This window comes from Ranitomeya imitator, chromosome 1, assembly GCF_032444005.1.
Source record: "Ranitomeya imitator isolate aRanImi1 chromosome 1, aRanImi1.pri, whole genome shotgun sequence".
Taxonomy (NCBI): Eukaryota; Metazoa; Chordata; class Amphibia; order Anura; family Dendrobatidae; genus Ranitomeya; species Ranitomeya imitator.
In genome coordinates, this window is record NC_091282.1 from 207,883,972 (window position 1) to 207,906,238 (window position 22,267).

Below are 22,267 nucleotides of genomic sequence, written 5' to 3' on the forward strand. Positions count from 1 at the left end.
TAGATCAGACGGTGGATAGATCGGATGGTGGATAGATCCGTAGGGGGTGGGGAAGAGACTGAGCTCTGTGTTGTTCAGACTCTATGTGACAAGTCCCACTTTCCATAGCCTTATCTGTAGAGATCCGGCAGCTCCTCTGCGCTGTGCAGCTCTCACTTTGCATGCAGGGTGCAGCAGCGCGTGGTGGAGGAGTGACAGGGAAGGGTTAATGGGTCCCCCGTGTGTGCAGACACGTGTGCAGCAGGAGTGTGCCAGAGCGCAGCCAGCAGAGCACAGTGCTCAGAGCTCAGAGCTGCCCAGCGCTCACACTGCCCGCAGCGCCCTGGATCTCCCCGGCTCGGAGCTGGACCTGTTCGCCCTCCTCGGAGACGCGGCTTGGAGGGAGCACACTCAGGTGGGTGCAGTGCCCAGCACGGATCGCATGTGCCCGCTGTGTGTGCCCAGGAGTGGAGGCACTGACAGCTGCCGACACAGTCTGACCACTGCACGGATCCGACAGGAAAGATATATATATATATATATATATATATATATATATATATATATATATATATATATATATATATTGGTACGTGGATTTGAGAGTCCTCAGTGGTTGATACCTTGTATTGGCTATTAACAGGTATCAACCACTGAGGACTCTCAATTCCAGATATTCTTCTTGCATGGATGGTGTGTGTCAGTGTGTGCCAGGGATGGGCACTGGGAGCAAGGAATGCATGGGTGCATGGGTGCAAGTAGGATGGGTGTATACCAGAGAGCAAGAGGTGCAATATATACATATATACTATAAGGACATGCAGGGGTGGTGGGCAATGCATACATGGATACACTGAGTGACATAGTGAATACATAACTGAGTATATGTATGGAGAATATATAATATGTGTAAGAGTGCATGCAAAGGAAGCATATACAGGAGAAAGACATAATTACATGAGTATGTGAGGAATAAAGTATATACTACACACATGGCTGCAGATAAGCGAGTATGTGTATATGTATATATATGAGTGCAGAGACAGATGTGTATGTGTATGTGTGTGTGTATAGGTGATTATATGTGCGTATGTATATAGGTGTGTGTATATGTGTATATGTGCATGAGTGCAGAGACAGATGTGTATATATGTCTATGTATATGAGTGCAGAGACAGATGTGTATGTGTATATAGGTGTGTATATGTGTGTGTGTATATGTATATAGGTGTGTGTGTATATGTGTATGAGTGCAGAGACAAATGTGTGTGTGTATATGTGTATGTATATGAGGGCAGAGACAGATGTGCGTATATGTATATAGGAGTGTTTATGAGGGTAGAGACAGATGTGTATATGTATATAGGTGTGTATATGTGTATATGAGGGTAGAGACAGATGTGTGTGTATATATATGTATGTATATGAGGGCAGAGACAGGTGTTCGTATATGTATATAGGTGTGTATATGTGTATGAGTGCAGAGACAAATGTGTGTGTATATGTGTATGTATATGAGGGCAGAGACAGATGTGTATATGTATATAGGTGTGTATATGTGTATATGAGGGTAGAGACAGATGTGTGTGTGTATATATATATGTATGTATATGAGGGCAGAGACAGGTGTGCGTATATGTATATAGGTGTGTATATGTGTATGTATATGAGGGCAGAGACAGATGTGTATATGTATATAGGTGTGTATATGTGGGCATAGACAGATGTGTGTGTGTGTGTATATATGTATGTATATGAGTGCAGAGACAGATATGTGTGTGTATATGTATATAGGTGTGTATATGTGTATATGAGGGCAGAGACAGATGTGTATATGTATATAGGTGTGTGTGTGTATATATATATATATATATATGTATACGAGGGCAGAGACAGATGTGTGTATATATGTGTATGTATATAAGGGCAGAGACAGATGTGTATGTGGAGGTGGCAGAGCAGTGACCCCTGTGTTGTCCCCAGGTGGTGGCCATGCTGAAGCCCGGGGAAGCGGCGGGCTCTGCCTTCCTGAAGGTGGACCCTGTGTACCTCCAGCACTGGCAGCAGCTTTTCCCCCAGAGCCACCATGTGAAGGCTGGAGTCCTGAGCCATGTGCCCGTGCCTGAGCCTCCTGCAGCTGCTGACAGCCTCCGCCTGCGCCCGGCCTCTCTGTCCTCCATCTCTTCAGCTTCCTCTACACCTGCACCCTCTGCCCCTGCATCACTGGCCGGGATCACCCCAATAACTATCATGGGGGCTGCTCCAAGCATGGAGGTGCCTGGACCACGAAGAAAGGAACTGGTGGCTTCCAGCTGCCAGGAGGGGACATCACCTGGTCGCTTGCAGTGCACCCCCGAAGAATTGGACTATTATCTGTATGGGCAACAGAGGATGGAGATCATTCCACTCAGCAACCCCACCAGTGACCCCAACAACCGTATGTACCCCTGATACCAACTTCTATATACAGCTTTATGCACAGTCATTTTCTACCAAATAACTCTATTAGTACCTACAATAAAACATCATACACACAGTAACACTCGATCAGAGACCCCTAGCAACTAAATGTACCTTTACTATCACCAATCACACACAGTGCCCCTCCACCAGTGACCCCCATGTATTATATGGACCTCTACTAGTACCTACAATAAAACATTACCCACACAGTGCCCCTCCATCAGCAGCCCCTAACAACTAAATGCACTTTTTTTTATCCCACATGACATGTATACACAGTGCCCCTCCACCAGTGTCCCCCAGGAACTATATGTACCCATACTATCACCAATCACATGTATACACAGTGCCCCTCCACCAGTGTCCCCCAGGAACTATATGTACACATACTATCACCAATCACATGAATACACAGTGCCCCTCCATCAGTGTCCCCCAGGAACTATATGTACCCATAGTATCACCAATCACATGTATACACAGTGCCCCTCCACCAGTGTCCCCCAGGAACTATATGTACCCATATTATCACGAATCACATGTATACACAGAGCCCCTCCACCAGTGTCCCCCAGGAACTATATGTACCCATATTATCACGAATCACATGTATACACAGAGCCCCTCCACCAGTGTCCCCCAGGAACTATATGTACCCATATTATCACCAATCACATGTATACACAGAGCCCCTTCACCAGTGTCCCCCAGGAACTATATGTACCCATATTATCACCAATCACATGTATACACAGTGCCCCTCCGCCAGTGTCCCCCAGGAACTATATGTACCCATATTATCACCAATCACATGTATACACAGTGCCCCTCCGCCAGTGTCCCCCAGGAACTATATGTACCCATACTATCACCAATCACATGTATACACAGTGCCCCTCCACCAGTGTCCCCCAGGAACTATATGTACCCATATTATCACGAATCACATGTATACACAGAGCCCCTCCACCAGTGTCCCCCAGGAACTATATGTACCCATATTATCACGAATCACATGTATACACAGAGCCCCTCCACCAGTGTCCCCCAGGAACTATATGTACCCATATTATCACGAATCACATGTATACACAGAGCCCCTCCACCAGTGTCCCCCAGGAACTATATGTACCCATATTATCACGAATCACATGTATACACAGAGCCCCTCCACCAGTGTCCCCCAGAAACTATATGTACCCATACTATCACCAATCACATGTATACACAGTGCCCCTCCACCAGTGTCCCCCAGGAACTATATGTACCCATACTATCACCAATCACATGTATACACAGTGCCCCTCCACCAGTGTCCCCCAGGAACTATATGTACCCATACTATCACCAATCACATGTATACACAGTGCCCCTCCACCAGTGTCCCCCAGGAACTATATGTACCCATATTATCACCAATCACATGTATACACAGTGCCCCTCCACCAGTGTCCCCCAGGAACTATATGTACCCATACTTTCACCAATCACATGTATACACAGTGCCCCTCCACCAGTGTCCCCCAGGAACTATATGTACCCATACTATCACCAATCACATGTATACACAGTGCCCCTCCACCAGTGTCCCCCAGGAACTATATGTACCCATATTATCACCAATCACATGTATACACAGTGCCCCTCCACCAGTGTCCCCCAGGAACTATATGTACCCATATTATCACCAATCACATGTATACACAGTGCCCCTCCACCAGTGTCCTCCAGGAACTATATGTACCCATATTATCACCAATCACATGTATACACAGTGCCCCTCCACCAGTGTCCCCCAGGAACTATATGTACCCATATTATCACCAATCACATGTATACACAGTGCCCCTCCACCAGTGTCCCCCAGGAACTATATGTACCCATACTTTCACCAATCACATGTATACACAGTGCCCCTCCACCAGTGTCCCCCAGGAACTATATGTACCCATACTATCACCAATCACATGTATGCACAGTGCCCCTCCACCAGTGTCCCCCAGGAACTATATGTACCCATACTATCACCAATCACATGTATGCACAGTGCCCCTCCACCAGTGTCCCCCAGGAACTATATGTACCCATATTATCACCAATCACATGTATGCACAGTGCCCCTCCACCAGTGTCCCCCAGGAACTATATGTACCCATATTATCACCAATCACATGTATGCACAGTGCCCCTCCACCAGTGTCCCCCAGGAACTATATGTACCCATATTATCACCAATCACATGTATGCACAGTGCCCCTCCACCAGTGTCCCCCAGGAACTATATGTACCCATACTATCACCAATCACATGTATGCACAGTGCCCCTCCACCAGTGTCCCCCAGGAACTATATGTACCCATATTATCACCAATCACATGTATACACAGTGCCCCTCCATCAGTGTCCCCCAGGAACTATATGTACCCATAGTATCACCAATCACATGTATACACAGTGCCCCTCCATCAGTGTCCCCCAGGAACTATATGTACCCATACTATCACCAATCACATGTATACACAGAGCCCCTCCACCAGTGTCCCCCAGGAACTATATGTACCCATACTATCACCAATCACATGTATACACAGAGCCCCTCCACCAGTGTCCCCCAGGAACTATATGTACCCATACTATCACCAATCACATGTATACACAGTGCCCCTCCACCAGTGTCCCCCAGGAACTATATGTACCCATACTATCACCAATCACATGTATACACAGTGCCCCTCCACCAGTGTCCCCCAGGAACTATATGTACCCATATTATCACCAATCACATGTATACACAGTGCCCCTCCACCAGTGTCCCCCAGGAACTATATGTACCCATATTATCACCAATCACATGTATACACAGTGCCCCTCCACCAGTGTCCCCCAGGAACTATATGTACCCATACTATCACCAATCACATGTATACACAGTGCCCCTCCACCAGTGTCCCCCAGGAACTATATGTACCCATATTATCACCAATCACATGTATACACAGTGCCCCTCCACCAGTGTCCCCCAGGAACTATATGTACCCATACTATCACCAATCACATGTATACACAGTGCCCCTCCACCAGTGTCCCCCAGGAACTATATGTACCCATACTATCACCAATCACATGTATACACAGTGCCCCTCCACCAGTGTCCCCCAGGAACTATATGTACCCACATTATCACCAATCACATGTATACACAGTGCCCCTCCACCAGTGTCCCCCAGGAACTATATGTACCCATACTATCACCAATCACATGTATACACAGTGCCCCTCCACCAGTGTCCCCCAGGAACTATATGTACCCATACTATCACCAATCACATGTATACACAGTGCCCCTCCACCAGTGTCCCCCAGGAACTATATGTACCCATATTATCACCAATCACATGTATACACAGTGCCCCTCCACCAGTGTCCCCCAGGAACTATATGTACCCATACTATCACCAATCACATGTATACACAGTGCCCCTCCACCAGTGTCCCCCAGGAACTATATGTACCCATACTATCACCAATCACATGTATACACAGTGCCCCTCCACCAGTGTCCCCCAGGAACTATATGTACCCATATTATCACCAATCACATGTATACACAGTGCCCCTCCACCAGTGTCCCCCAGGAACTATATGTACCCATACTATCACCAATCACATGTATACACAGTGCCCCTCCACCAGTGTCCCCCAGGAACTATATGTACCCATACTATCACCAATCACATGTATACACAGTGCCCCTCCACCAGTGATCTCTAACAACTAAATGTCCCTGTTTTATCCCCCATTATATGTACCCACAGTGCCCTCCATCAGCGACACCCGGCACCTTTCTATATCTCTTCTATCACCCATCACCCCGGTAACCCTGTGCACAGAATATTTCTCCACCTGAGTTTCTAACACCCGTGTATTCCCACTGTCACCTGCACACAGTATATCACGGAGCTGATAGCAGTGTATACACCGGGGCCTGTATATGCGGAATTACCGGGGATCACACGGGGCCGGGACCGACCGCTGCGGATACAATCTATGCACCGAATACCGACTATACGTGGCGACATTGGGGGACCGCAGCAATACCGGACAGATGAGCAGTGAGACCCCGCAGCGGCCGCCTGCATGGTCTGCATACAACCTCACAAATGGGAAAGTTACTATATATATATATGTGTATACATATGTGTGTGTGTGTATATATATATATATCATAAATTAAAGATTGACAATAATGACATACACATGCAGACTGCATACACTGTTTTTAGCAGAAATTTCTAGAAACTTTAATAATAAAACTTCCCGTTAATTTGCAGACATTACTAATACAGAGAAATTACTAATGTAAAGAGATTATGTAAAATGTCCAGTTTGTCCATTAGTGTGAACGAATGAAGAACTGTAGATGTTCTCAGTGACAGGACAATCAGTGTGCGCCATTGTGTATGTCAGCTGTACAGCACTATATCCAGGAGCTGTGTACAACTAATGTGAAGATGATCGATCTATCTATTATCTATCTATCTATCTATTATCTATCTATCTATCTATCTATCTATCTATCTATCTATCTATTATCTATCTATCTATCTATCTATCTATCTATCTATCTAATATCTATCTATCTATCTATTATCTATCTATCTATCTAATATCTATCTATCTATCTATCTATCTATCTATCTATCTATCTATCTATCTATCTATCTAATATCTATCTATCTAATATCTATCTATCTAATATCTACCTATCTATCTATCTATCTATCTAATATCTACCTATCTATCTATCTATCTATCTATCTAATATCTATCTATCTAATATCTACCTATCTATCTATCTATCTATCTATCTATCTATCTATCTATCTATCTAATATCTATCTATCTATCTATCTATCTATCTAATATCTACCTATCTATCTATCTAATATCTATCTATCTAATATCTATCTATCTATCTATCTATCTATCTATCTAATATCTATCTATCTATCTATCTATCTAATATCTACCTATCTATCTATCTATCTAATATCTATCTATCTAATATCTACCTATCTATCTATCTATCTATCTAATATCTATCTATCTATCTATCTAATATCTATCTATCTAATATTTACCTATCTATCTATCTATCTATCTATCTATCTATCTATCTATCTATCTATCTATCTATCTATCTAATATCTATCTATCTATCTAATATCTACCTATCTATCTATCTATCTATCTAATATCTATCTATCTATCTATCTATCTATCTAATATCTATATATCTACCTATCTATCTATCTATTATCTATCTATCTATCTATCTATCTATCTATCTATCTATCTATTATCTATCTATCTATCTATCTATCTATCTATCTATTATCTATCTATCTATCTAAGAAAAAAGAGCATAATAAGGGTACCGTCACACAGTGGCATTTTGATCGCTACGACGGCACGATTCGTGACGCTCCAGCATCATAACAATATCGCTCCAGCGTCGTGCAGCACAACTATCTATCTATCTATCTATCTATCTATCTATCTATCTATCTATCTATCTATCTATCTATTATGTATCTATCTATCTATCTATTATGTATCTATCTATCTATCTATAATCTATCTATCTACCTTTCTTTATTATTACTATTATTACTACTCTAATGCACACATGTATATTCATGTCTGTATTTCTATAGGGCATGAGTGATGACGAGAAATATGATTTTATGCAACGAAATTAACTCCACACAAAATATATATATTTTCTTTATTATTATTATTACTACTATTATTACTATTATTAATAATAATAATAGTAGTAGTAGTAGTAGTAGTAATGTCTAATGGTTTATAAATGTGACCACATCTGTCCTTTCCCGATTTTCCGCTAGAAAACAGCAGATTTACAATGCCTTCAATTTAGAAATACCAGATAGGATTTTTGCAGCAATAGTTTAAAGAATTCAACCCGAGGCGCTGACTATAGAATAGGGTATTAACAATAATTCTATAAATGGAGAGAATAATGGTAACAGTATTTAATATCATTGTTCTTATTTTTACTATAATCCTATTTAAATGATTAACATTTTAGCGTCATTCTGATCAACCACGAACTGACCCCAGCTCTTTACAGACCAATATTAATGTTAGCAGAATTTATAAATTCTGTAGAAATAAATGTACTAAATACACTGCTTTCAATTAAATAAAATTTCTTTGTCCAATATGTTTATAATATATGTATAAAGATATAAACTCTTGAGGAATACAATCTAGGACTATCGGAATATGAGCCCTAGCTTTACACTGTGATTTCAGATCACTATGAATATATATATATATATATATATATATATATATATATATACACAACATATGTATATATATATAAACTTGTGTACATATATAAATATATATATGTGTGTGTATATATGTATATATGTGTGTATATCAATATGTATATGTGTGTGCCTATATATATATATATATATTTCTTTATATTTATTTATTTATATGTGTGAGTGATTGTATATGAATGTATACATGTATATGTGCGTTAAAATATACGTTTGCTCATACGCTACATTAATATCTGTGTGTGTGTACGGTATATATATATATAATACATAAATTAGTCTGAAAGTGACGTGTACTGCTGGAGCTCCTACATTGATAGACCGGCACCAGGCGATGTGTGGCCACAAGTGGAGCTGGGCTGAGTTGGTGATTGGACTTTTTATCATACTGAGTCGGGGACTATTGGTGTCTCTGGAAAGTCACGATAACGCGATGATCGGCAGCTGCACTTCATTACACTCCATCAGTTTCTCTGTTATCTCCCATGTGAAGACAATATCTAATAGCATCAATCAAAGAAGTCATAAATATAGAACTTCTAAGTCCACAGATGAACTTTCCGCAGCTATTTCCTCCCATCAGGGAGCATATGAAGGCTGATCCCAACCAGGACTTTGTCAGTGTGTCTGTGTGTCCGAGTGTCTGCGAGTCTGGGTGTCCCTGTTTCTGTGTGTCCGTGTGCCTGTGTGTACTTGTGTCCATGAGTCAGTGTGTCTGTCTGTCCCTGTGTCTGTGTGTCTGTGAGTCCCTGTGTCCGTGTGTCTGTGAGTCCCTGTGTCCTTGTGTCTGTGAGTCCGTGTGCCAGTGTGTCCGTGTGTCTGTGAGTCCGTGTGTCTGTGAGTCCCTGTGTCCGTGTGTCTGTGAGTCCCTGTGTCCGTGTGTCTGTGAGTCCCTGTGTCCGTGTGTCTGTGAGTCCCTGTGTCCGTGTGTCTGTGAGTCCGTGTGTCTGTGGGTCCCTGTGTCCTTGTGTCTGTGAGTCCGTGTGCCAGTGTGTCCGTGTGTCTGTACTGCTGCACCTACCTTCGGTTATTAATATTAGCCCTTTGGCTCCTTAGGGTGGGCCAGTAAGCGGCTCCCTGTGCCCGGCTGGCAGTGGCACACTCTGGGGGCACAGGGTTTTGGGTTGTGAGCAGTTGTTGCCCCTCCTATAGAGGAGTCATATATTAGATTGAGGTTAGGAAAGGTGGTGGCTGTTTATTTAAGGTGATAAAATGGTCCATCAGCAGTAATCTCCATCGATATCTGCCACCAGCAGATGAAGGATGAGGGGACAAGGCACAATTAATTGCCCTATAGTTTTGTAGGAGAGAGTGGAGCCAGCACAGAGACAGCATCGATCCCTGCTCCCAGCTCCTATTCATCATCTGTGCATTGTATATGGGGGTCTCTCAGGGCCAGGGGGGCAGCCTCTACACACAATATTCTGTCCCAACCTCTTCTCCCTGACAACAAACATTTAATTCACTAATCCAATCAATCGTAGGAAATGCTCCAACTCTCCTTCTGTGTAAATAAGGGACCACTGTGCACATACAGATCAGTAATCTGCCGGCTACTGCTCTCTGTTGTCAGACACTAGAAATCATGGAGACCACTGTGATTATTCGGACCCTGCCACCTCCCACATGTGATGTGCTGTACAGTTCTACTGATGCCCCTGTGCTAACATGAAGTGACCATTGAGAAGTGGATTTATTTGGGAATGTTATTATGGGGCTGTTGGGGTCTTATTAAGCTCTAGGTGTCCCATACTGAGGATGGGGAGATGCTGTGGACGGAGTTATGAGGGTGGGGTTAGTAAAGGTGTAAGTTTTATTACTGCTTCATAGATCCTTGTTACATTCACACATTACTAGGGAAGGGGATAGGCTAAATAAAACCAACACATAGACTCATGTTATTGGCCTATAAATACAGATCTCGTGTGAGGGAGAGATTAGAGCAGGATCCCTGTATTATTAATCTGCTGAGACTGGGGTCAGATCCCGACTATTCCCAGGAGCTCACAATCTATCTGATCTCAGGCAATCTCACCCCGGGGGCAGCCTGTCAGGACAGCAGCCCCCCAGCAGGGTTCAGTGTGGAAGGAATCCATATCAGCTGGAGGTAACTCAAATCCAGCTGAGGTCCCTCCTGGTCAGTTCTCTCCCTGGTACCCTGTGCAGGCAGCTTATTACACCCATCATTTACCGAATCTGCCACTATTATTGTCGGAAAAACATGTAAATCGCCATGGAATAAATGGTGCTATGAATAATAATAATAATAATAATAATAATAATAATAATAATAATAATAATGTCATCACATAGGACACGCAGAGTGCACACCATATCTACTGTATTTCTCCATCATTCCCATAATGTGTCCCAATAGTTGTAATGGTGGGGGCTGGTCGGCCTCTCTATGCTGACATACTGTATATATAGAGGGGGCTGCACTGTAGCCCGGGGCTAACTAACATCCAGTCTTTCCTCTAGATCAGGTTGGAGTAAATGATAGATTCATAAATTTATTGTCTTTTTAAGGGGTTTGGTTGTATATCAAATTTGTTGCATGAAGGACTCAACTGATACATGGTCCTTAAAGGGGTGGTCCAGTCTCAGAAGAAAAGTCTACAGTCACTTTATGGGGAACCATAACAATGCCGACTAGTCTCACCAGCTTCTCTCAAGAGAAGAGAAATCAGGAGTCTAATCGGCACGTGACACAAATATGCAAATCATATACATGCAGTAACATGACCACTCATCTGCACGAGGAATACAGAGGAATCGTGACAGTGACTGCAGACTTATCTACCGAGACTGGACAACACCTTTAATGTTAACGTCAAAAATAACCATTTATTTTACTCTTAAGAAAGTGCAGTGGGTCAATGAGATCTTTAAAAAATGAAAACTAGGTAAAATGATTGAGTGAGAGCATATTTGCAATGTGGATCTATGTATCCTATCTCTCTCTCTCTCTTTCTCTATCCATCCATCCACCCTCTATCTATCTATCTATCTATCTATTATCTATCTATCTATCTATCTATCTATCTATCTATCTATCTATCTATCTATCTATCTATCTATCTCTAATATCTGTCTATCTATCTATCTATCTAGCTATCATTCTATCTATCTATCTATCTATCTATCTATCTATCTATCTATCTATCTATCTATTATCTATCTATCTATCTATCTATCTATCTATCTATCTATCTATCTATCTATCTCTAATATCTGTCTATCTATCTATCTATCTAGCTATCATTCTATCTATCTATCTATCTATCTATCTATCTATCTATCTATCTATCTATCTCTAATATCTGTCTATCTATCTATTTATCATTCTATCTATCTATCTATCTATCTATTATCTATTATCTATATATCTATCTCTAATATCTGTCTATCTATCTATCATTCTATCTATCTATCTATCTATCTATCTATCTATCTATCTATCTATCTATCTATCTATCTCTAATATCTATCTATCTATCTATCTATCTATCTATCTATCTATCTATCTATCTATCTATCTATCTATCTATCTATCTATCATTCTATCTATCTATCTATCTATCTATCTATCTATCTATCTATCTATCTATCTATCTATCTATCTCTAATATCTGTCTATCTATCTATCTATCTATCTATCTATCTATCTATCCCATATCTATCTATCAATCATTCTATCTATCTATCTATCTATCATTCTATCTATCTATCTATCTATCTATCTATCTATCTATCTATCTATCTATCTATCTATATCATTCTATCTATCCATCCATCTATCTATCTATCTATCTATCTATCTATCTATCTATCTATCTATCCCATATCTATCTATCTATCTATCTATCTATCTATCTATCTATCTATCTATCTATCTATCTATCTATCTATCTATTCTATCATCTATCTATCTATCTATCTATCTATCTATCTATCTATCTATCTATCTATCTATCTATCTATCTATCTATCTATCTATCTATTCTATTATCTATCTATCTATCTATTCTATTATCTATCTATCTATCTATCTATCTATCTATCTATCTATTACCTATCTATCTATCTATTCTATTATCTATCTATCTATCTATCTATCTATCTATCTATCTATCTATCTATCTATCTATCTATCTATCTATCTATCTTCCTAAACTCAGTTTTCTTAGATTGCCACGATATAGTATATTTATAATGACAGATGTTGTATATTTCATGGGCACTGCCAGTATTATTTCCAGTGCAGGAGATGGTCTGAGCAGGAAAATCAATTGGATTACTATTTTAACTCCTAATTAGCTAGCTGAAGTTTACACTACAAGTAAAATCCAATATAGATATAGTAACTGAGGATCCAACCTTGAAATTTGCATTTTCACATTTATTTCTAAAACTGTCAATAGGATATCTGCGTAAGTGGTGCTTAGCGTTGATCACAAATGCCTTGAGAATAGGAACATCGTCCTTTTCCAGGAATAATCCATTGTTAGTGTCATATACATAAGATTTGCATATGAACTGCTTGTAATTAGGAACTAGAACTAGAATCTGGGGTAAAATAGATCATGTTTATTTATTCACTGCATTGTTATTATTATTTTATTATGGTGTTTTGTAATTTCATATTATTTGATATTACGCGGAGCATTATAATCCTCTCTTCACTATCGTGATCTGGTTTATAATGTAAATAGTTAATATATTGTTCCGCCTTTAATGGATTCATCTCATTGTGTTTGGACAAGCAATGCTCTCATTTATTCTCAAGTTCTGGGGGAAGACAAATGTGTGTAGGTTATAGGCAAATCCTTTGGAAAACTATACGAGTGCTACAAGACGATGGGTTCTACAAATAACGTAAATATTTACAAATATATATGTATCGCAATCACATTCCTACTATTGATAAAAAAAAGGAGGAGAACACCGGGATCTACTCCTTTCTGCATCACCGAACCTTAATCCTTAATAATTCACTCTGCAGGAAACCTATGAAACTCCTCAAAAATAATGTATATATTATTTCAGCTTCTAGTTACTTATGTCTACAATCTGCGATGAAACCAGTGAGTAAAGTCAACGCTCGAGTCTTTTGTACGAGCTGTTGGCCATTGCGTTGCACCGTTCTCGGGAGATAAGTGTTGTTAAGAATTCCTGGTATAATATAGGTGCTGATATTATATGTGCAGGTTCTTTTCCAACAACCATAGATTGTGAAAAATGGGGAATTTCTCTGTCTACAGACAAAAGGCCTCAGCTAAATCCCACAACCAAAATGATTACTTTGATCTGCTACAATTTCTATCTAGTGCTAAAGGCATTTAAACTTTTTAGATATGAAACTTTGTAGAGTAAAATAAAAATTGGTATGGAGGGGGTCTGCTACCTCTTATATTATCCAATATCCACAATCTCATCTATATATAAATAATATTTATGTAACAATAATAAAAAGAGATAATGTATATGGGCAGTACGGTGGCCTTGCAGCACTGGAGTCCTGGGTTCAAATCCCACCAAGGACAACATCTGCACGGAGTTTGTATGTTCTCTCCGTGTTTGTGTGGGTTTCCTCCAAGTTCTCCTGTTTCCTCCCACACTCCAAACACATACTGATAGGGAATTTAGATTGTGAGGACAGCGATGATAAAGCGCTGTGGTGGTGCTATATAAGTGAGCATAATAAAAAATAATGAGACATACAAAGCCAACCCATGAAAAGTCATTGTGGAACATGTAGGCTAGCTTTCACCGCATAGTTTTATTGACTTTTATGATACATAACATCCCCTTCATCTATTTGTCCAATCGCATTGTTGAGGTTGTTTGGCAATTGTCCTCTACAATGGTTATGACTTATTTGTTTTGCTTGCTTATATAGCACTAACATATTCTGTGGCGCTTTCCCTACACTATCATCACTCACTGTCCCATTATGGTTCACAATCTCATTTCCTATGAATGTGTCTTTGGAGTGTGGTGGGAACCTACACAAACGCATATGGACATATTTAAACCCAGGACCCCAGAGGTGAAATGCAGCCTTACTAACCACTGAGCCACTGTTCTTTGCATTATTATTATTTTTATAAATTATTAATTTACAGTATCATCATATTTCATGATGCCGTATAATACTAAAAAGAACCCCAGTAAAAATGCAATACAGTTATTAATAAACATAACATTAAAGCTCTAAAGCACGTACATCACAGTCTAAATTCTGTGAATTAATGATAATTCATAATAAAATTTTGTTTGTAAATAATATGAATTTTATAGCACAGCTCTTATTGCTCAATGCCAGATGGCTACAGTAAAGCGGAGAATGGCATCTTGACAAGTCAACAGATAACTTTACTACAATGACACTGCTCCTAAATGAAATAAGTCCTGTCATTAGTGAGTGCCATAAAGTAGTTTCCTGGTGACCATAAGAAGGGTCTTCAGGCTTAATATTGCCATTTTCATGATTGCTGTTGCTCCCTGCATTGCTTGAGTGACCCATGACAGTGACGTGAAGAACTTGTCCGGCTCAGTAACTAATCTCTAGTCCAAAGTAAATGTAATTGTTGCAGTCAGTTTTACTGTCCGATTGTTAATATTTATTACATGGCTTATTAGAGTTCTCAGAGTTGATGGTATTTTGGAAAATATACTCTACACGTGTTTGGTGTTTTCATGAGACATCTAACTACTCTTTATCTATCAGAGAGGAAAATATCTCTCACAGTTTCATATCTCAAGTAGAACTTCCTGTCCTGGAGCCAATGGAGCTTCTCACAGATAATAATTCAGGAGATTACTGCTCCCAAAAAAAAGTCTGTACAAAAAGTCAGTAACGCATTCACTGTTTTTTTCATCAATTAATAAACTAAACATTTTTCTTTAATAGATGAATATTGTTCCTATGGTTCGACATACCCATCGACCACTAATAATCATGGTAGGAATGTAGCGCACCTTACAACATTGGTCCTCAGTACATTGTCAACATTTTCTTAAGGGTCTGAGTTTAGGGAAGTGTTTAAAGTGTTTAACGGTCATGTCCATTGCTGGGACCTGCTGAAGGTAGTATGTCATATCTCCCCCCTAGACCATTATAGATATATGTTTCACGAATCAGCTTTCCTCCAGAAGATAGAAATGTATCTCATAGTTTTCTTCCTTCTGGGGGAGAGCTGATTTGCATACTTTTTTTGAGCGTTGGCTGGTAGTAGGTTTCCATACACCATCTGGATCCCTTTAATAAGAACTGCAGTAGTGCTCGCCTCCCCAGAAGATGCATTGTGTTCTTGCTGAATTGTGTCCCAATAGATACCATTGGGATCGTAGGACCTAGAAACATGGGATATAATTTAAGTACTGCTTATTTATAGATGTCTTGTGGAGAATTACCGGTAAGGAGTGGGACTTTAATGGCCAACATAATTTCATATTGCAGTTGTTTTTGTTTTTTTTAGCTTTTTTAATGGTTATCAGTTGATTTTGAATAATTGTTTTTCTCTGTCATGTGCTTCTAAGGGATGTATTTTAGTAATTTATTATTATTTATAATAATAATAATTATTATTTCTAGAGCACCAACATATTCCTCTGCACTTTACATTTATTTATTATATTTTTATATTTACTTTATGCAATAGTGATTTGACTGAGTGTAGCTGCCATAGAAGATAAGTTTTGTGTTAAAGCACAAAAAAAATTGAAAACTCATAAGGATAAAGTATCCAGACTCCCAATTGGCGTTTCCACTGGGACGAAGGATGTAGATGTCAGACTATTTTTTTTTATAGTGTATGAATTTAGCTCCACATTACATTTTCTAGTCTTAGGAATAAATAAGTTAGGGATCACCATGTTGTTGACTTAGGGTTCACCATTCTCGTCACGACTGGCACTTGAGGATAGAGGACCCTGCTCGCGAGGGCTCACAATCTACAAGGGATGGGTGAGGACACAATAGGTGAGGATAGAGCTGGTCATGCACCGGTATGGTGGTTAATGCAGGTTGTAGGCTTGTCGGAAAAGGTGGGTCTTCAGGTTCCTTTTGAAGGTTTCTATAGTAGGTGAGAGTCTGATGTGTTGTGGTAGAGAGTTCCAGAGTAGGAGTGATACGTGGGAGAAATCTTGGATGCGATTGTGAGAAGAGGAGACAAGAGTGGAGTAGAGAAGGAGATCTTGTGAGGATCGGAGGTTGCCTGCAGGTAGGTACCATGAGTATTACATGCATAATGATTGGACTATAAGTTGCCCGTTCTTCCTTGTAGGCGCGGAGTCACTGAAAGTTTCCACGCATTGGAATGTGACATTGGGCAATTTATTTGGTCTTTTATTCCTGAAATCAGCTAAGTTATTGGCTCATGCAATATCAATCAGCATTTTTTCTTTCTTATCCAAATATCCAAATCCCAGTACTAAAAATCTGCATCCATTAACAAGTCACATTACTAATTATCAAGAAAATACTTAATAACCTGACAGGACAATGTACAATGGCGTCACTTAGACTTTTCTTGCTCCACCAATTCTCATCTCCCAAGGACCGGCATATGGGCATGTGAATTGGCTTTCTATCAAGTTAGATAAAAAATACTGAAGCCGGATGTCAATTAATCAATAATCTTGAATAATATGGCTGATTTTTAGAGTCAAGCTGAAGGATCAGTCAGAAAATGAAAATGATCTTTTCTGCTTTAACATGCTTCTTAATCACTAGATCATAGTAATTGGTTCACCGAGGCCCAGGAAAATGCAACAAAGATATTTCTCATAATTCACATGATTATGTTGTCGGAAATTTTATTCAATTTGTGGCCCCTTCTCGGGGAACGTCATGATTAAAAAAAATAATTGGAGATGTTGTCGGATTGTGGTCACATTTTTAGGTCTACAGCTAATGTAATAATAAATACAACGGGAGGGCAGTAAACCTGTCATTACCATAGTGTCCAGCAGAGGGCCTGCAATTACACAATGGAATGCCTTCTAGTCGGATTCTATTTTTTTGCAAAAAAGTGATATAAAATATTGATATAAATGGATATTTACCAACTTTGTACTCATTATGTAGTGAATATAGCAGTGTACCATTATTCTGACATGTCTTAGATATCATTTTTAATATCCTGACCCTAAGGTCCAAACCCTTGACATAGTTGTCAAACATTGCTGTACTCATCAATGTATAAAACACCCTAGAACTGGTGCACGAAGGCGCTTAGCTGATGGCTGCTGTGATTCTCAGCCGATACAAGTAAGCGGCCATCACTTGTGAATGTAGGAGCCGCGTCAGTGTCTAATGTCTTCATATTACACCGAACCAACTATTGTATTAAATCTGGAATTATGTGAAAAGAAAACCAAAGCACTGAGGGAACGATCTATTCCTCAGCCTTGATGTTGGCCTTTTCCTCTGATTGTCAGCGAGTCCCCAATTATAGCAGTTTTTGTGTGTGGACACCTGTCACTAACAAGTACATTGAGAAGAGCAATAGATTTGGCCAGGACTGCTCGGCGGGCCTCCTGGGAGGGACGCTGACATTTGATCACTATTGACCTGAGCCGGATTGAACAAAAGTGCTTTCATGTGCCATATAAGTTGTCAGCAGAAGCCATTATTCTAAGTAATTACAGCCATGGTTCTGCATATGAGGATCATATAATAATGATATGGAAGCAAAACATCCGAAATTCTCATACACACGTATATGCACTGACAGATGTGTATATATGTATTTTCTACAACTCAGATAAGGCACAAAAGCCGATAATACATTGTTAATGAATATTTGCATATTTTATGCTTAATTAAATATAATGGAAATGAGCAATGCAAAATAAATTCTATTTTTTGCTTCTGCAAGCAAAGTGTTATCAAACTCTTATTAGTTCTGACTCCAATATTTTGTAGAAAACAGCCAAAAAAACATAATATAGCTATAATAAAATGAATATATGGTAGTAGTAATAATAATAATAACAATACTACTACTAGTAATATTACTACCTTAAAAGTTCCAAATATCATGCGCTGGCTTATCCGGTGTGATTTACATTATAGTGGGCAGCATGGTGGCTCAGTGGTTAGAACTGGGTTCAAATCCCACCAAGGACAACATCTGCAAGGAATTTGCATGTTCTCCCCGTGTTTGTGTGGGTTTCCTCCGGGCTCTCGGGTTTCCTTGCACATTCCAAAGACATACTGCTAGGGAATGTAGATTGTGAGCCCCATCGGGACAGAAGATGTCTGTAGAATATGATGGCGTTATATAATTAATATTAGGTGCTGGCAGGGTTCTTTCAGTTGCTGTTTAATAAAATTGCACTGTAAGTGAACTGCTAACAAACAGACAACCCCTACCTGTGTTGCGGCTGTCTGGCAGCCACCAGACATGCAACTGCTGGGTCTCGAACATATTTTTCGAGCACGCTGAAGACACTCAGATAGCACCCAAGCTAAAACCTTATCCCAGCACGTTCCCTCATCACTAATCATCAGCTATCTGGCTTACTCTCAGGCAATGGTCCAGGCTGGATCTTAATGTTTCATCAAAGGTTGTGATCCAGGCACCGGTCCGGGGCCTTCACCTGTCTGGAGCACAACTGTACCAGACCAGCTCCACGTTCAGTTTCCATCCTGCTTTGTTAAACTCTGGCTAGAAACAACAACGCAACGCAGGACTTACCGTATGTGAATCCAGGCTTTATGCTTTTAATGTTAAAATTTCAATATATTCTGAGATGTTATTTGGACATAAATATTAGACTCTTTGAAGAGTATACTTAATTAAGTGAAGGGACTTATTTGTTTGCCCACAGTAATCATTAAATAGAAAATCTGGGATCATCCAGGGATGTTTTCTGTGGAATACACTACCCAGGACAATTCGATTAATTCCCAATAGCCATAGTTTTAAGTTTGGCCTAAAGCCGCATTTCTTTACACTAGCCTATAGCCTGACCTCACTTACCTAACTATTACCATTTTGCCCTTCCAAATATTTCTTCTAAATCAGGACCCCTACAGCATCTGTTCACACCCTCCTTGCACTTAATAGCCCCCTGTATCTGTACTGTACACATATTGGCTGGTGGGCGGCTCATCCATCGTTATGTGAATATCCTATTAATTATATTAATGGCGGGACCATAAAATACAAGCACTTTTGTGTCTCCCCTATTTCCTCATAGACTGTAAGCTTGCGAGCAGGACCCTCACTCCTCTGGGTATCTAGTTATGTGCTATTCTGTAATGTCTATTTTGTCTTTATTGTCTGTCCCCTCTAAATTGTAAAGTGCTGTGAAATGTGTTGGTGCTATTGAAGTACAAATTATTATTATTTTAATTATTATGTTTTGCATCATTAAGAAAATCTCACTGCAGCCATAAAATGGAAAAATTGGATCCCTAACTTCAGCTGGTGCCACAGGAAAATGGGGAATGAGTTAAAGAACTGGAGCAATCTCAGAATCTCAGAATGACTTTTTTTTTTACTTTTTGAGTTCCATTAGTTGCGTTATTGCATAGTGAAAACATAAAAATGGAAGATGAGCAACATTTATTACAGAAATAGCAAAGATACATTTTTAATGGAGCAAAAATGGGTTTGTGATTTAGAGAAATGTTCAATGATCTCTGTTCATTCTTGACTCTTGTTCCTACAAATCTCAGTCATAGATGTAGGATATTCTAGTCCCGAGCCATATACTCATGCCCATGAATTACTAGTCCTGAGCCATATACTCATGCCCATGAATTACCAGTCCTGAGCCATATACTCATGCCCATGAATTACTAGTTCCGAGCCATATACTCATGCCCATGAATTACCAGTCCTGAGCCATATACTCATGCCCATGAATTACTAGTCCTGAGCCATATACTCATGCCCATGAATTACCAGTCCTGAGCCATATACTCATGCCCATGAATTACTAGTCCTGAGCCATATACTCATGCCCATGAATTACCAGTCCTGAGCCATATACTCATGCCCATGAATTACTAGTTCCGAGCCATATACTCATGCCCATGAATTACTAGTTCCGAGCCATATACTCATGCCCATAAATTACTAGTCCCGAGCCATATACTCATGCCCATGAATTCCTAGTTCCGAGCCATATACTCATGCTCATGAATTACTAGTTCCGAGCCATATACTCATGCCCATAAATTACTAGTTCCGAGCCATATTCTCATGCCCATGAATTACTAGTTCCGAGCCATATACTCATGCCCATGAATTACTAGTCCCGAGCCATATACTCATGCCCATGAATTACTAGTCCCGAGCCATATACTCATGCACATGAATTACTAGTTCCGAGCGATATGCTCATGCCCATTTATTACTAGTTCCGAGTCATATACTCATGCCCATGAATTACTAGTCCCGAGCCATATACTCATGCCCATGAATTCCTAGTTCCGAGCCATATACTCATGCTCATGAATTACTAGTTCCGAGCCATATACTCATGCCCATAAATTACTAGTTCCGAGCCATATTCTCATGCCCATGAATTACTAGTTCCGAGCCATATACTCATGCCCATGAATTACTAGTCCCGAGCCATATACTCATGCCCATGAATTACTAGTCCCGAGCCATATACTCATGCACATGAATTACTAGTTCCGAGCGATATGCTCATGCCCATGAATTACTAGTTCCGAGCCATATACTCATGCCCATGAATTACTAGTTCCGAGCCATATACTCATGCCCATGAATTACTAGTTCCAAGCCATATACTCATGCCCATGAATTTTTAGTTCCGAGTCATATACTCATGCCCATGAATTACTAGTCTCAAGCCATATACTCATGCCCATGAATTACTAGTTCCGAGCGATATGCTCATGCCCATGAATTACTAGTTCCGAGCCATATACTCATGCCCATGAATTACTAGTTCCGAGCGATATGCTCATGCCCATGAATTACTAGTCCCGAGCCATATACTCATGCCCATAAATTACTAGTCCCGAGCCATATACTCATGCCCATGAATTACTAGTTCCGAGCCATATGCTCATGCCCATGAATTACTAGTCCCGAACCATATGCTCATGCCCATGAATTACTAGTTCCGAGTAATATACTCATGCCCATGAATTACTAGTCCCGAACCATTTGCTCATGCCCATGAATTACTAGTTCCGAGTCATATACTCATGCCCATGAATTACTAGTCCCGAGCTATATACTCATGCCCATGAATATACTCATGCCCATGAATTATTAGTTCTGAGTCATATACTCATGCCCCTGAATTACTAGTCCTGAGCCATCTACTCATGCCCATTAATTACTAGTCCCGAGCCATATACTCATGCCCATTAATTACTAGTCCCGAGCCACATACTCATGCCCATGAATTACTAAGGCTTATATTCGTCTTACTGCAGGATTTTC

The 22,267-nt window shown here is 40.0% G+C and overlaps 1 protein-coding gene across 1 annotated transcript in view; it reads left to right on the forward strand.

Moving 5' to 3' along the window:
* The first annotated feature begins 254 nt into the window (after positions 1-254).
* Positions 255-22,267, forward strand: part of PRDM6 (PR/SET domain 6) — a 169,217-nt gene continuing 147,204 nt past the window's right edge. The window contains exons 1-2 of the mRNA XM_069745386.1: positions 255-394; positions 1,963-2,416. Of these exons, the coding sequence (XP_069601487.1) occupies positions 1,972-2,416 (445 nt within the window). The 5' untranslated portion in view covers positions 255-394; positions 1,963-1,971. The remainder of the gene's footprint in view (positions 395-1,962; positions 2,417-22,267) is intronic.